The 16,652-nt window shown below is 40.4% G+C and overlaps 1 protein-coding gene across 2 annotated transcripts in view; it reads left to right on the top strand.

Moving 5' to 3' along the window:
• The window catches only part of NPR3 (natriuretic peptide receptor 3), a 40,030-nt gene extending 23,743 nt beyond the window's left edge, over positions 1-16,287 (top strand). The window contains exons 4-8 of one of the 2 annotated variants that reach the window (XM_039709805.1): positions 2,557-2,692; positions 6,467-6,561; positions 9,419-9,554; positions 11,030-11,114; positions 13,970-16,287. In XM_039709805.1, the coding sequence (XP_039565739.1) occupies positions 2,557-2,692; positions 6,467-6,561; positions 9,419-9,554; positions 11,030-11,114; positions 13,970-14,081 (564 nt within the window). In that variant the 3' untranslated portion in view covers positions 14,082-16,287. Of the gene's footprint in view, positions 1-2,556; positions 2,693-6,466; positions 6,562-9,418; positions 9,555-11,026; positions 11,115-13,969 lie in introns of both variants that reach the window. The other variant, XM_039709804.1, reaches the window with a different exon arrangement.
• The last annotated feature ends 365 nt before the right edge of the window (positions 16,288-16,652 follow it).

Below are 16,652 nucleotides of genomic sequence, written 5' to 3'. Positions count from 1 at the left end.
CTATTCCTCTGTCCTACACATCATGCAGCCTGTGGTCTGTGTGGAATAGTGGTAACTTACGAGTGATTGAACAAGATGATATGCAGGAAAACCTTATTCCCTTCATGGAATCCTGTATCACCTTTCAAGAACTGCTGCTTAAATGTGTTCCTGGATTAATGTGAAAAGTCTCAGGTGTGTCCAGCATATGGTTTGGCTGGGGAGTGTAAGTGCAATCCCATCTGCAAACAATAATTACAACTCTGTCAGAAGATTTTAAATGGCATAAATTGTCCATAGTTTCAGCTTCCTTGACAACATGAGCTAAAATGCTGGGCTGTGAGCAACTGAGCAGTGGCATAAATGACTTTCTGATGATTTTCTAATGTGATTTTTCACATGTAATAGAAGGGGTTTTGGCCAAGTGGAGCTTTGGCAAGACACTGTGGCAGTAACCTTCCAAACTGCCAAATGAGTTTTGACAGGGCTTATCTGGCAAATCTACAGTGTCTTTTCAGGCTGGTGGCATGAGTAGATGTCAGGTTGAGCAAATTAGCTGACAAAATGGATTTTGAAGGTTGCTGTGTTACACTGAGAGGTCTCTGTCGTGGACAAAAGAAGTGACAAAGACTTCCTTGAAAAGAAGTGACAAGCCTTCCTTGAAACAAATGCCAGCCACAAACTGTAAATCAGCCAGCAGGGAGGTATAGCTTCTGGAGAGTCTAATTTCTCTCCTGAGAGAAAGAATGTCACATTAAGAAAGCTGAAGTTTGATCTTCCACAGGCCACTTGGACTCTAACGTTGGCACACGACGCAGTTGTCGAGCTTTGTGGTTTCTTGGTTTGGTTGGGTTTTTTTAAATTCTGAAAAGTTAAAGCCCCTGCTGGCAAAGCCTGTCCTAGTGTGCACTTTGTCCAGGAGCTCTTTTTATTCTGTCAAATGCCTGACTTTCACCTCTTCTTTCAGGCTTTCTCTTTAGTTCAGAATAACTCCAGCTGCCCTTTAGTCAGTGACTGTCAGAGTGAGCTGAACTGTTCTGCCCCTCCTGTAGCACCACGGGCTCTTCCCTGTGATGAATGTGATGCATTCAACTGTAGCATAGGTTGGAGTTACTGAAAGTCCACTTTTAAATGTCAGAGCAATGTAAACTGTTAAATTTTCAGTAAAATTTTCCTTACTGTTGGCAGCTGCTTTGAGAGTGAAGGAATGTCTTGGATGTAATTACACTATCAGGGTTTGATTAGTTCAGCTTAGCCAATCAACTATGTAATACTTCTTATCTGTGGAACAGTTATTTAGTTAACTGGCCACATGTTTTTTCTTGTAACTTTTTGAATGTCCAGCTAAACCTGTGAGAGTTAGAGTAGCACTTCGTTTACTGGCATTTAAAATTGTTTAGATACACTGAAGCAGAAGATAAGCTAAATGTTACTTCTGTCCAGGAGAATATTTGTAGAGATGAGTGGTTCACTGGAAGTGGCAGTAAGAGACCCATAAAGGTGTAACCATAATGTGGTTAACACCTTTCCTGGGATACAAGGAGTTTTTTATTGCAGTGAAACTCTGAGTGGATGGGAACATCTTTCTTGCAGCTGAAAAGTTAATTAGCTCTGAATTACTATGCTTTTAGTGAGTACATTGCACTGCTGAAATGTGAGTTGCTGCCTGCAGAAGAGGAACGCCTGTGCTGCTCTGGTCATTCTGCATCAGCTTCTGCTGATGGGTCTGAACTCCATTCCTGAAATAATTATTGCTTCACCACTGAAGCACGTCATGCTCCTGAGAGAAAATTTGTGATGTTTATGCAGCACTTGGGTTTTAACTGTTTATGTAACTCACAGACCAAAAATTGTAGGTTGCCTATGAAGGTTCATTGGCAGCAATCTTCTTTTGTGTTAGGGTTGTAAAGCAGGGTTAGGGTTATTAGGGTTATTTCATTTGTTTTGTGTAACTTACTGAGAAAGCTATAAAGGACAGGAAAAGGTTCTTCTGGCAGTTCCAGAGAACACATTACTGGGGATGGTAAGTAGTTTTCTCCATTGCTTATTTGCTAGTGGAGAGATGCTTGGCTGAACAAGGGCCAGAAGTGGAAGTAGTAATCATTAAACAAGCAAATCCACCAGTCCAAAAAAAATCATGAGAGAACATACTTCCCAGTCCTGAGAGGTGCCAAGTCCCCTGTGCAGAGGGCGGGGGTTATACTTGCTGCTGTGGGATGAGGGTGCTCAGCACCTAACAGAATCTCACATGGTCAAGTGCAGAATTTGTGCCTCTGGGCATGGGAACTGGGATTTGTGAATTTTGCTCCTATCTGAGAACTATTCAGACACAACATTATGAATGTCCAGAAGAGCAGATAGTGGTTAACTGTTTTTAAAAATGGGTCAGAAGTTCCCATTGTTCCCCTGAGGTTTTTTTGAGACATATTCCTTTCTGTTCCAGCAGCTGAGAAAGTAACTCTCCAAATTAGTCACTTTGGTTAATTTGTAGATTCTCTCTAGTCAATCAATTACCTAGGAAAGAAAAAATTTGTTATGTGTCAATTGCCATTGGTTTTTTTTCTTCTTTCTTTTTAGGTGAACATGTTTGTGGAAGGATTCCATGATGCTATTCTTCTTTATGCTCTAGCTTTACAGGAAGTCCTGAAGATTGGTTTCAGTAAGAAAGATGGGGAAAAAATTGTTCAGCAAACACGGAACAGAACATATGAAGGTAAGAGTTAGTATGGAATTCCAGCTTTCAGGGTCAAAAAACTTCAGGTTTTTGTTCTGTGCAAAGTAAGGACCCATGCTTATTTCACTCCTAAGAGAGAGGAAGGCAAACATATGAAACCATGTGCATCTTAAAGGCTGGTTCACAAATCTCACCAGTCTTATTTTTTGCATCAACTGTCAAGGTCTTGACTCACTTCAAAAAACTCTTAACAATTTCATGACCTTCACTGATGTTTTAAAGAAATACCAATAATTTTCTCAGGCTCCTTTTTTGTTTTTGAAAAGATTACAGCTGCTCGCTTTGCTCATGTTCATCTATCAGCTCTCAGATTGCCTCATTTTTTCCATTTCACTTTTTTATCTTGAAAGCCTGGGAATGGATAGAAGCAAGCAGGTGCCAGGGTTGGGGCTATTTTGTGTTTCTCAATGGGATTCCTTTGGGCCCTAGAAGGATTTCCCCCAGCCTCCTTTCAGGAGCTATGTGTATTGTCTCAGAGGCAGCAGCTGAACACTACTGTGCCTTTCTGTGCCTAATCCTCAAGGCTGCAATTCTGCAGTGCAGCTGGCACTTGTGTGTCACCTTGCTGATGCAAGGCAATGCAGATGCTTTTGCCAGGTAAGAATTGTAATAGAGAAACTGAAGAGTATTGGTTTCATCTGTCGTCTCTTAAAATACTTCCATCCATCTCGTATGATAGTCCAATCATTTGATGTAGGACTGGCAAGATTTCTTCTGGAAATGCCTGAGAGAAGGAAACATTTCCCCTAGATAAAAAGTGAATGATTCATCTGAATGTGTAAGAAAAACCCCAGAAGCCAGGTTCTCAGATCTAAGAACATATTGGACGCAGTAGGGAGGCAAGAAGGGCAGAAGCTCCAAACCAATTTTCTGTTCTCAAATTGTGATGTGAACATGAGGCAAAAGAATACTCAGGGCAGCTTAAGGGAGCACTTAAGCACTTTAAAACAAGGGATTGCTTTAAATTATGCTGATTGCAATCGTCCCATAAGCAGCCCTGCACCATCTGTACATTGTGGTTGGCATCCTACTATATCTCTTCATGTCTGTGGCTCCCCAAAACGCTCTGTTTTAAAAGGGAGGGAGTCTGGTGTCTAAGGATTTGCCTCTTTGTTTGTGCTGTGCAGGAGCAGATGCCCCAGATCAGCCTGTGTTTGCTCCTGTTCCTGTGCTCCAGGAAGCCACCAACTGGTGTGCCCATGCATCCTTTGTAGTACCATGTGCTCCACCTGGGCTACATGGTTGATTCTCACACCTTGCTTGTAAAACCTGGCAGGAGGAAACAATGTTCTCTTTCCCCATTTGTGAAAACCAGAGTGTTGCTGGTAGCTGACCTGTTCCACCTGTTCTGAAAATGTAGCTGAGTTGGGCTACAGCTGAGGGTGCAGCTGGTAAAAAATTCTTGTAAGTCATATGCCTTTTCCTCACTGTGGCAGTACTTTGCTGGACAATAAAATTTATGTTGAAAGAGGCCTTTAACTCAGTGTCTTACAATCCAGTCCCTTAATGAAGATCCCATCACTTTATTCTGCCTGTGAGCCCCTCTTTGCAGTGGATGCAGCATCACAGAGTATGGCTCATGGACACCCATCAGGTTCTGCTGCAGGACTGAAGCTTTGTAATTCCTTTTGACTTTTGCAGGCCTTGATAATGAGAACTCCAGTTTCCCTAATGACATTCTTTTAACTTCTGACATATTTAACATCTGATTGTCTTGGTACCTCATTTTACAGACTGCTCTGATTTATCAGGACTCCCAACAGAATGTAGATGCTGCTTCCTGCAGAATTCCATCTGCCTGTCACAGCTGCACAGACATTATGGGCTTAGGAAAGGATAAGGATGGGGTGATCAAAGGATTTCTTAGCGATTGAGTTGCTAAAGAGAGCATGGTACAGCTTCAGGTCACATCTGGTGGAGAATATTTGCTAGTCATGGGCATTTCCTCTGAAAAAGTAGCAAAATTTTTTGTATGTAGCTATCTCACATAAAAAAACTCCAGAAAGTTGAGATAAAATAATCCCACCTTCATGCAAATGCAATTCTTCATTAAGGTAGTTTCAAAATTTCCTACCTCCATTTCTTAAGGAAATCACAGGAAATGGCAACTTTTAAAATTCATATTTCTGATTGAGATGAAAAATTGAGAAATTAATCTTTTATGACTGAAAAAAAATCCCGTAGGAACTCTAGGTTTCAATTTTGATACCTCTTCGCAAAAACTGAATTATGGTTGTCTTAGGTCACAAAAGCATCTGTTCCAGTTAGTGCCTCCTGTCAGATCCAGAATCCAAATTGATGTGTAAGCAGGGACATCACAGTTCTTCAGTGGCCTCTTCTTTCAATGTCTCACAGCCAAGTGCTTGTTACACCCATTTGATTTCCCTGCAGTAGTTGAATTGACAGCGGCTTGGTTACTGTGTTGCTGTAATGAAATAGGTGTTTGGCAATAATCTTTGATTACCACTACATGTTTTGAAAACCACAGTGAGCTGAAATACTGCTGTCATCACTAAATCTGAACAGATACAGAATAAATGGAGGTGTGTTAAGTCTGTTGCACACTCACTATCACTAGGCATGTTGGGAGAAATTTATACTCTGAATATCTGACCTGTCTTTTCTGATTGACTGTCACTGAGAGCCTGAATCTCCAGGGCTTTCTGCCTGGTCTAGGCATGTGGTTGGTGTAACATGAATGTACAATGATGCCTGTTTGCCTTGCATGGGTGTAATTGGCTGTGTTTGGTGTCAGGCAGTGGAGGATCATTTGAGAATATCTGAGGTGAAAAAGTGCATCAGCAGTCTTAAGATGTCTTCACCATAGTTAATTAGTATTGTGTGGTAGATTTTAAGAACCTGTTTGACATATACCTTGAGAATTTGAAGCCAAGTTTTTTGCACACAAGGACAGACATATGTTTAAAAAGAAGTTTAGATTGAATCCAAGGATGTGTTAATTTCCCATGACAGATCAAACAAGTTTCCCCAGTGAGGCTGTGCAGTGTCCATCTTTGGAGATTTTGCAGAGCAGATAAAACCTTGAGCATTATCCTGGGTGACTCTGCTCTGAGCTGGAGGTTGGGCTCAAGATCTTCAAAGGCCCTTCAAACTTGACATATCCTATGAATCAACGAGTCCCAGTTTCACCAAAGTTTTCTAGAAATTGTAAAACAGGGAAGTGGAATGGGGCTCTAAGAATATAAACCAAACTGCAAGTATTATGTAGTTAATCTTAAGTATGTGAATGCAGGGCTTAATGCATTTGTAGTGCATGTGATGCCCCTTGTCCATGCCATCTCCAGTATTCCATTGGGTGGAATCAGCATTGGACTGGTTATATGGGTGCAGCAGGCCTTTCAGCCTATATCTCTGCCTCTGTGTCCACATGAACTGGACTCTCTTTAATGAGGCGTCATCAGATATTTCAGGATTAGGCTCTCTGTAAATAATTCACATTAAATGTATCTGTGTTTTAGTCTTACATGCTCATTTTTGCATTAGATTTTTCTCGCATATTCACCAGTTTCACACGTTTAATATTTAAAAAGGAGAAATGTTAAGAATTCAGGAATGCAGACACCGAGATGAAATTACAATTTCTTCTGGAATGCCAACAAAAATGCAGGGAGACTGATGAGATTTCCTGTCCTATCGGTCTGCAAAAACCTGTCCACTGTTTTCATGTTTTGCTTGGAACGGCTCAGTATTTTAACTAATTAATCTTCTGATTCCTCACATGCCATTCTTTAGGCATTGCAGGGCAGGTGTCCATTGATGCCAATGGAGACAGATATGGGGATTTCTCTGTGATTGGAATGACGGACCCGGAGGCAGGCACACAGGAGGTAAGGAAACAAACGTGATTGCAATTGGCCACTGATGAATTAGTAATTCAGTGTAAAGTAACATGATATCATCTCTTTACTTGGAGGTTTAATCTTATCAACTTAAAGACCAAATCCTTTCTGTAAAATAGCTATCTTGAAGTAGTTATAACAAGTTTTTTTAACTTCCTTCTTTTCTTTAACAATACAGCTTCACATCATGCTAGGCTTTAACTAAAGAGTGGATTCTCACAAGCTGGCTAAGCACCGCTAATTTTGAATAGGGAAATCATTGTTTAAAAATGAGCAAGACTTTTTATTCGTTGTTGGAAAGAAAGATTAATCTTACAGCAACAGTGATGCACAAATTGTCCTGATGTTTTAACACAGAAGTACAGGTATTTGAATCTTACTCTGTGGTCGGCCACAAGCAGGAGTGCAGACTTTGCCTGGCCTTGTTTGTCAGGCAGACATTCCTGACTTGCCTTCTTTTCAGCGTTTAAGAAACATATTAATCAGATGGCTCCATATGTACCAGATAGGTTTTTCCACTAAATGTAGAGGGATTGGAAGAGATGGACTGTGAAAAAGTCTGTGAGAAACAGCACCAGCTGCACACAGAGAATAGCATGTCTGGGCTGAGTTTATTAATACATGCAGTGCCCTAAGTCCAGCTGCAGAGGATGCTTTTGTTAGTTGCAAAATCAGCATCAGTCTCAGCTTTGCTGGTCTACCTAATTTCAACAAGCTCAAACAAAACGTAGCAATATCTGAGCTGAACATTTCAATGTGTGGTTTTGAGTCCAGTGAGATTATATTGTTCTTGGTACTGCAGCAGAGAAAAAAATCAAGGAGCCCTTTTAAAAGTCTGAGGATGTCTTGTGTGTTGTAATGTGTAAAAGTGATATAAAAACTACACTGCAGGCGCTGCAGTAAACTGCAGACACTCCCAGGGGCAGTAGGAGTACAAAATGGTTGGGATAACTTTGGTATGAACAATTTGTGTTCTGTTTGTTCAGCCCAGTAGCCTTTTGTCACATTTATCAATTTAATTTCCCTCTCTTACCATTCCTTCTGTTGCTCTTTCACTTGCAATTTAAACTATTTTTTTTTAATGTTCCATTTATTCTTTTAGCTTATTGTGGAATTTCCCTCTGCTGTATTAGGTACATAAATATATATGCAATTAACATTTTACACGTGATTGCTTACTACTTTTGTCTGCCATATAATTTCTACCTACATGCCTCACTCTAAAAATATTGTTTCTTTGACAACTTGTTCTATTCATCTGGATGATTTTTTTCTGTGTATGAGAATGTTTCTCAGCTGAACTGTGACAGACAGATGGGTGTTTGGGCAGAGCTGTTTTCCCAGGTCTATTCACAGAGTTTAAAGCTAGAGGAAAACCTGGATTTCCTTGTTTGACCTATGCTATATTAGACAAGGGCAGGTTTCTTAACCTTTATGGAGACCTGTAGTTTACATGTGACTAAAGCTCATGTTGTAACAGGCATTTATTTTCGGTTTGGAGACACTGAAAGGACAGGGACTTTGTTGCTGGTGCCCTCAGTATTTGTTCCACAGATCAACCACTCCTGCTCTTGAAAAATCTATATCCTACTTCTGATCTGAATCCATGTGGCTCCTGCTTACAGCTTTTTGTTCTGAACCCATTCTGCTTATTTTCTTATTCAGTAAGTTGTGCTCGTAGAGGACTCACTCACTCCTGCTTGATAAATTAAACAATCTCTTAATAAATAATCTGGTGCCTGTGAATAGTCTCTATTTTTTCCAGTTTACTCGATTTGCCTTAATTTTTGGACAAATGTTGAACACATTCATTCTTCAAAAGATTTATATCCCAGTTTCAACTGCAAGAGAAAGAAGTGTCTTTATTTAGACTAAAATATACCTTTGTGTATTTAACCAGAGGAAACATTCTTTAAAGTCATTGGCTTCAAAATGAAATTCAGGTGAAAGATTTGAAGAGGGTATGCATGAATTTTAAACCTAGTGTATTAATATCTGGGTTTTATCTGTGGGAGGACAAATAGATCTATTGATGTGGTTCTGCTATTGCTTCTGACCACTTCACTGTCACAGTATATGGTCCTGCTGCTGTACATAGGTGTTTTCAGGCATATTGCTACAGTAGATTCCACATAAGTTATCTTTAAACTGCTGAAGACAGGACTGAAATTCTGAATTCATACCAAGAATTGGTATGAAAAAATCCAGCCTCTCACCCACTAGCACCCCCAAGTCCTTCTGGGCAGGGCTGCTCTGGGTCTGTTCATGCCCAGTCAGGACTCTGGGCTGAAGCTGGGTGACAATCCTGAGCACTCAACTCACTATGGAGCAAATTAACAAAAGCCCAGGGAGAGTAGGAGAACTATTCAGAAGGTTAAAAAGCTAGTGTAAACTGGATTTATATAGAAGAGAAGCCTGAGGGCAGAATCGGATAAAAGCCTGTGATTATGAAAAGCAGTGTTTCAGAAAGGAAGGGTTTCTATGACCACTGACAATTTGGTAACAAGTGATGGATAATTACAAAAAAAAGAATTTTATTTTACATGCTAGGGAAAACAACTGACAGTAAGGCTAGCTAAGTTCCAGAATAATTGGTGCAGAAATTGTCAAGTCTCCATCTCTGAAGGCTTTCATGAACAGATTAGATAAACATCTGTCAGGAATGCTTTTGTTCAGCTGATTCTGCCCGAGGGCAGGGCACGAACTACATAACCTCCCACAGACCCCTTCAGCCCTCTTCTCTGACATTCAACATCATGCCGCAGCAGTCGAGTGAGTGATGCTTCTCTCCTGTTTGTTTCAAACTGATAGGAAGATCTTTTCATCCCTTTCTTGTTTTGCATAGGTGATCGGGGACTACTATGGAAAGCAGGGGCGGTTTGAAATCCGATCGAATGTGAAATACCCGTGGAACCACGGCAGGCTGCGCCTAGATGAAAGCAGAGTTTCAGAGCACACGAACAATACACCGTGTAAATCATGTAAGTTTAGTGACTTAATGCCTCTGCACCAGCTCCAAAGAGGAGAATCCATGAGTTTCTGCAACTTAATGGGCCATATTAAATTGTTCAGCACAGTTGTACAACTGAGACGTGGTGACTGGCTCTCTCTCTCTCCCAACTGCTTGGGAGGTTAAGGTCTGACAGCCGTGGGTAGTACATGGTCTGAATCACTTCCCTGAATTTAAACATAACAGTAATCATGCACAGGCCAGAGCCCTGGAGGCCTTAGGTCTTTGCAGGAGCCTTTTAGCCAGAAAGAGGGATGTAACTGAAACCCCAGCAGAGAATAATCACACTGATAACTGGCAGCTGTGCCAGTGGGAGCAGCGTTCTCCCAGTGCAGAATGATTTTCAGTGGTATGAGAAGGCACTGTGAGGGGCTCAGTAGGCCGAGGAGAAGTGATGACAGTTGAATGCGGTGACATCTGTGAATTCAGAAGGCTGAGACTACTCTCCAAAGGGCAGGTGTCCATTCTTTCCAGCACACTTGACATCACAGACTGTGTTGTAGTGAGTAGGACACCACAGGGAGATTGGGGTAGGAGGATACTGATGCTTCAGTGACAAAAGGTGGTCTTAACTTTTCACAGGAGACAAATTTCTAGTCCTGCAGTGAAAAGGTAACTCCAGCCTGATAATTCTTGAACCCTTGAAAAACTGGTGTGAATGCAGATTTATCTGCTTCAGTGTGGTGTAGCTGTGCACCTTCCTCCTTTTGTACAGACAAAATCCCCTCAAAGGGTCAAGGATGAAGGAAAAGGAGGGAGCAGTTTGATTGCCTTCTCTGTTCCTTTCCACAAACCCAGGTGGGAATGGAAGTGGGAGTAGACTACATGCACATGAAAATGCCATTGTTCTTCCCTGAACTTCCCAGAGACAGTCCCTTTTTGGGCTCCCCTTCAGCCACTGTGTTTCTGTTCTGCCTCTGTTGAGGTTTGAAGCAAGTCAAAAGTCATATGGCTTTAACTTGAAACAACATATCTTCAGGAAATTAGAAAAAATTGAGGACCTGTTGGATAATCATAGTCATTTTAATAAACCTGGGTGATTGGGGATTATGCTTCTAATCTAGGTAAAATGAGCTTGTTTCTGTTACAGTGACTTCAAGGCATATTCAGTGCCGATGCCCATTATGTGCATCATGTAACCATGGTCAATGTTATGATTCAAACCAAGCTGTCCTAGCCAGTTACCTAACAATATTCCCTTGTATCACATCTCCAGAATTGTGCCTTCATCTGGTACTGATTTGGGGGCTTTTTCAGCCCCAAGGAAAGCAAGGACAAAAAGTAAACATGCAGACACAGGTTCCCATGGAGTTCTGAGCTCTAAAAGGCTTTAGTTATTATCTAGTGTTTGTCACCAATTTCCTAATTGTGTGTGTTTTCCAATACATGAGTGCAGATAGTTCTTAATATAAACCCTGATTGTTTCTTTTTCCCCTTTTCAAGCAGGTGGTCTAGGAGAATCAGCAGTTACAGGAATAGTTGTGGGCGCCTTGCTTGGAGCAGGATTGCTAATGGCTTTTTACTTCTTCAGGTTAGTCCAATTCATTGAAAGTTCTGTAAACTTTTTATTTGTCATCCAGACTTGTCAGCTTCTGGAGAACATTCTTGATGTGAGACACAGAGACATCATAATAGTGTGTGGTAACATTTTCACCAGAGACACTGAACACACTTTGATTGTCATTTTGTGTTTATTCAAATAATTTTACTGACTTGGGTATTCATCCTGTAACTACTTACACCCTAAGTGATGTTACTCATGGAAGTAATTCCAGTGAGTTCCAGACATTCACAGTTGCTTTAGTAAAGTGCCCTGGCCTTGAAAGCTGCCTTTGTTTGCTGCTCCATGCCAGCACAGTTGTGCAGGCTGTGATCTGCAAGAGATTTATATCATTTGCCTGGTATTGAAAGGAATTGTACTGCAGAACAGAAAGAGATTTCTGTTTTGGTGTAAGAGAGCATTTGGATTCCAGAGCTGTGCATTTAACTTAATAAGCTGAGGTCAGTGCAGGGTGATCAGTGTTTTATTCGTGTTTAAGTTAAATAATTCTTAGACTGTTAGTCAGCAAATGTAAAGTCTTGATAAATTGATCCTCTACTGATGGAATAAATTAGTTATACATTTTCAGCACCTTATGTATACAGTAATTTATCCTCCTACTATTGAAAAGCCAGATAGGAGAATAGAATTAACTCTGCATACAAGAATCAAATAATTCTGTCAATTAAAAAACAACTGTTTATAAAAAATGTTAACAAAATAAAACAAGCAAATCTTGCTTCAATTCATCAGGACATTTCAGGGTTTCAAAGAACCAAGCTTATTAATCAGGTACTTGCAACTGAAATTCTGCAGGGTGATTTTATTCTTGTGTATGTTCAGTGTGTTTTTTGGATTTTGATATACAATTAAGTTGTCTTAGACTGAATAAAGACTACCTTTAAAAGAAAAAGAGAATAAAAATCTGTCTTTATATGTTATGTCATCAGAGATTCTTGCATCTTACACAGGTTCTCAACCAGAGAGGACAGTTGTTAGGTGTGGGTTGTTGGGAAGGAATTGGTGTGTAGGGACGGGTGTGTAAGGACAAGAAATAAAAGAATAAATATCCTGGTGTGGTATAAAGCTATGAAAAATACCACTGTAAGAACAGAATTTAAACTCCTTAAACTCATCTGACACAAAGATTTGGATTGGAAATCCATGTGACCAAAGGTGGATAACTGTAGAAGTAGATGTAATACACCTGAGCTCAAAACCCATTCTTTTTATGTATGGTCAGAGGGGAGAAATGAGCACTTTTCGTCTGTGCAGTTCATGTCATCTTCATGTAAAAGCTAAACCAGGTCTCTTAGAAGAGGCCTGTTTCTGTGTTTTCTGAAGCAACCTGCAGGTGCTGTCAGATGGATATGTTGGAGATGTCTGTAGACCTGTGGGTGAATTTCACTCTGGAGATCTGATTGCAATTGCTTAAAGCAGGAGCAGGGACAACCTCCTTATTCCACCACGAGAATAAATATTTGAAACCTAACAAATCAGGGTGCATGGGTCAGATTTTCAGAAAATGTTCGTTTAGCATTTATGTGCCTGAAGTAATTTGTACTTGCAGCTTCTGTAGCTTTTAAACTGTAAATACACCCTTACAATTACCTTTCATTTGGATATGTAATTGTCACAAATGAGTATACAAATACAGTTTTGAGTGTGCATGCAAAAGTTAAAGGGTCTGGGGAGTAGTTCTGATGCATAACTTTGACCAGATTTTAATTTAAACACCTGTATATCTAAAGTCTGGACTGGTCCTTGTGCAAGAGCTACTGCTGTGCATGCTCTGACCCATGTAAGCGTCTGACTCGAAAAGACATAAAAAAATTAACACAGGTATTTCAAGTTATTTTGGAGCTTACTGATACAGACACAAGTACTGAGGGAGTATTTTCAGAACTTCTAGATTGCCCCTTTCTATTCAGCCATGTTGCTTGAATCAAAACCTTGGTGTTGTAAAAATCTTTCTTCCACTGCTGCATACCTACATGTGACTCCTGCTACCTGTGCTGGTGGAACAGGGCTTTCCTTGGCATACAAGGTTTTTGCCATGCATCTCCTCAGCAAGCACTTGGGGCTGGACTAATGCCTTTCTGAAAAATTTGTCCTGAAACTGAGGAGAAGCCGAAACGTATAAAAAGTAAATGTGAATCATCTGATGGTTTTTGCGGGGAGATTTGGGTACTAAAGGGAAAACTAAAAGGCAGTCAGAGGGTTTGACATACAAAGTACAGCAGAATTCTTCAAAAGGCCCTAGAGGAAGACACACAGGAAGAGCTGTGTCTGATACACGAGCATTTGTGTTTATTTCTTATCTGTCTTCTACATCCCTCTTCTTAATTCATCATGTTACCTCCTCTGACATTACAAACATAGTCGCTTTCTCAGAGGGAAATGGGAAGATTAGTTAGTTAATACATAGTTTCAGTGAGAAACGCAGCTGAATAGTCAGAGCTGTTGTTTGAACTCTGCAGAAAGTTCCCTCCCACCCAGCATACTGAAAAGAAAATTGGCTTTGATCAATATAAAGCAGTGAAGTAACACAGTTCACATGACACTTCACAAAAACTCCTAATCACTTAGATCAGAAATTTTCAAAGAAGCAAATGTCCGTGCCTTAGTGCTTTGAGACTGCCATGTAGAAATTAACAGGCATTCTTGAGCCTGGGTAAAATGTTCTGAGGCAAACTACTTTAATCTTTGACCAGGGTTTCACATTCTGCCACGTTTCATTTTTCAAATGGCACCCAGCTGTCCCCTACAGGCATTCTTCATAGGGGAAGTCTGTTAGCCTGTAGTTGGAGAGGCATTTCTCATTCTGTTCCTCTCCTTTCATGCAGAAAGAAATACAGAATAACTATTGAGAGACGAACTCAACAGGAGGACTGTAACATGGGGAAACATCGGCAGTTACGTGAAGACTCCATTAGATCTCATTTTTCTGCTGCATAAAGAAGAAGATGAAAAGGAATCCCATTCTTCCTAGGGAAAAGAAAGAATTAGAGAAAAGGATACAACCAAAGACATCAGTGTAAAAAGAAGAAGCTCTTGAAGAACTCACTCTTTAAGCAGTAATTTTGTCTTAATTTCTTTCAGAAGCTCAGGAATGATTTACTAATCGCGTTATGCCGCATGGCCTTTCATCTCATGAGAAAAGAAAATTATGCAGTTTGATGTTATAGGATGTACTTAATATGTAAAAACAGTATTTCCTAAGGCATATATTAAGGCTAGCAGATGTTGGTTTAGTTGATGGGGAATGCCTCATTTTGTTCCTTTTTTGTTTTTGTTTTTTTTTTTAGCTTCTACCACCTCCTTCCATATTTGTATCTCACCCATGGGTATCAAATATGGTTTCAGAGACACAGGTGCTGGTTGCTGTCAAAAGGAAAAAAGGGATTGGTTTGGGGTATGATCCTACATCACTGAATCACTGACATTGATAACAGGGGATATGAAAGTTGGTGTACGGGCCTTAGTTCTGGGAGAGAACTGGCACTTCGTTCTAATTCCTCTGAGAAAGTCAGGCAGGTGGAAACACACAAACCATTCTTTCCTTGTTTGTGTGGTGTCACAATCCAAAGCACTTTTTGTCCCTCTTAGCTGGTGGGACTTAGGAAAAACTCCAGTGAAGGATGAGGAGTTTCACACATGTGAAATAGAGACGGAGAAGACAATCAGATCTCTGGAGAGGACTGATTAATTCCTCAGTCTTATATGTGCTTTGCCACACTCTTCTTTCCACTGCCATGACTTTTCAGAGGGGCAGATGTAGTCCGTGTCAAGCCTGCTCCTGTTTCTAGTGAAGTCAATGGCAAAATCCCATTAACTTCAGTGAGCACAGGACTGCATCCATAACTGTAAATATGAAAGTGTTTGTATAGCTGATGCAATTCAAAAGGGGATTTTTTTTGTGTATAAAAATGACATTCCATGCAGCCATTTTATTTTTTAGGATATTTTTAATCTTGTATTTTTCTATTAAAGTATCTATTTTTGCTTTGGTAGGATTAAAAATTAAGGAAGAGGATGTTTTGAAGACATATTTTGTATGATAGGAGTAATATGCAGGGAAAGTCAACAGCTGTAAATACATTTCAGAACCAGTATTTAGGGGAGGAGAAATGACTTTGTGGATGGTAATAGAATTTTTTCCCAACTTTTTTCTCCAGTCTTATGCAACATTCAAATAGTTACTCAAAAAACACAAATGCAGTTATTGAATTGTCTCTGTGATGATCACCCTGATGCTGTAAATAATGCATTTTTCACATGTTAAAGAGTCCTATAGAAGTCAGTGAGAGTTAACCATCCATGTGTATACAATTAAACACCCATGGAACTACCTTCAGGAATCATGTGTTAAAACACTCTTTGAGGCTGACTTTAATCCTGCTGCCATCAGTACCCTGGAAATTCTGCCATTTATTGTACCAGGAGAAAAACTGAATCTGTGTTGAATTAGCTACTGACAGGTTATTTTATACTAGACAAAGGAGAGCTTTGCACTTTCTAGTCAACAAATGGAAATTAACTGTACTTACTGCAAATGTGGTGAAGAAGATCCACAAAAGTGTTGTCAGTGGGAAAACAGAGCTATGACTCTGATTCTAAGAGTCTGTTAAATATTTTGGTTTATTCTATTCTGATTTCATAAGCAGAGCTTTCTGGTCTGAGCAGTTCTAGCCAAACTTGAAAGTTAATCTCAAATCTGGCTCTGAAGCCTGATTTATACAAAACTTCTAGGCCCTGAAAGTCAGTTGGCCAGGCTACCAACTCTGAGAAACCACTTTGGGATACCTGGGAGTGAATAGCAAGAACTCGCTGTGTCTGCTTTCTGCCACCTTTTATTTGTTGTTGGACATGGGTTTTCCCCTTACATTTAAATTTATTCCTAGCATATGGAGGGTTCATCACCTGCCCTTGTGATATACTGTCCTATGTCCCGGGTAGCCAGAGAGCAAAGCTTCCTGACTGTCAGGGCAGCTCCACTACAGGAAATGGATTTCCAGCATCCATTTCCCAGTCTGGGCCTGTGTGACCTCTACAAAGGTGCTTTAGCCAAAGCAGCACCGATCAGTGGACAGTTTTCTGAAGTATTCTCCTTATTTCATGGGCACCAGAAGTAGTCTAGAGCAGCATTCTTACTGATTAGTTTCCAGATAGAACTCGCTGTGTCTGCTTTCTGCCACCTTTTATTTGTTGTTGGACATGGGTTTTCCCCTTACATTTAAATTTATTCCTAGCATATGGAGGGTTCATCACCTGCCCTTGTGATATACTGTCCTATGTCCTGGATAGCCAGAGAGCAAACCTTCCTGACTGTCAGGGCAGCTCCACTACAGGAAATGGATTTCCAGCATCCATTTCCCAGTCTGGGCCTGTGTGACCTCTACAAAGGTGCTTTAGCCAAAGCAGCACTGATCAGTGGACAGTTTTCTGAAGTATTCTCCTTATTTCATGGGCACCAGAAGTAGTCTAGAGCAGCATTCTTACTGATATGGACTTGGGGAGGAAAAACGA

This window comes from Passer montanus, unplaced genomic scaffold, assembly GCF_014805655.1.
Source record: "Passer montanus isolate IOZ18808 unplaced genomic scaffold, ASM1480565v1 scaffold22, whole genome shotgun sequence".
NCBI classification, from domain to species: Eukaryota; Metazoa; Chordata; class Aves; order Passeriformes; family Passeridae; genus Passer; species Passer montanus.
Note: the sequence above shows the minus strand (reverse complement) of the source record. Positions and strands in the feature narration are given on the sequence as shown.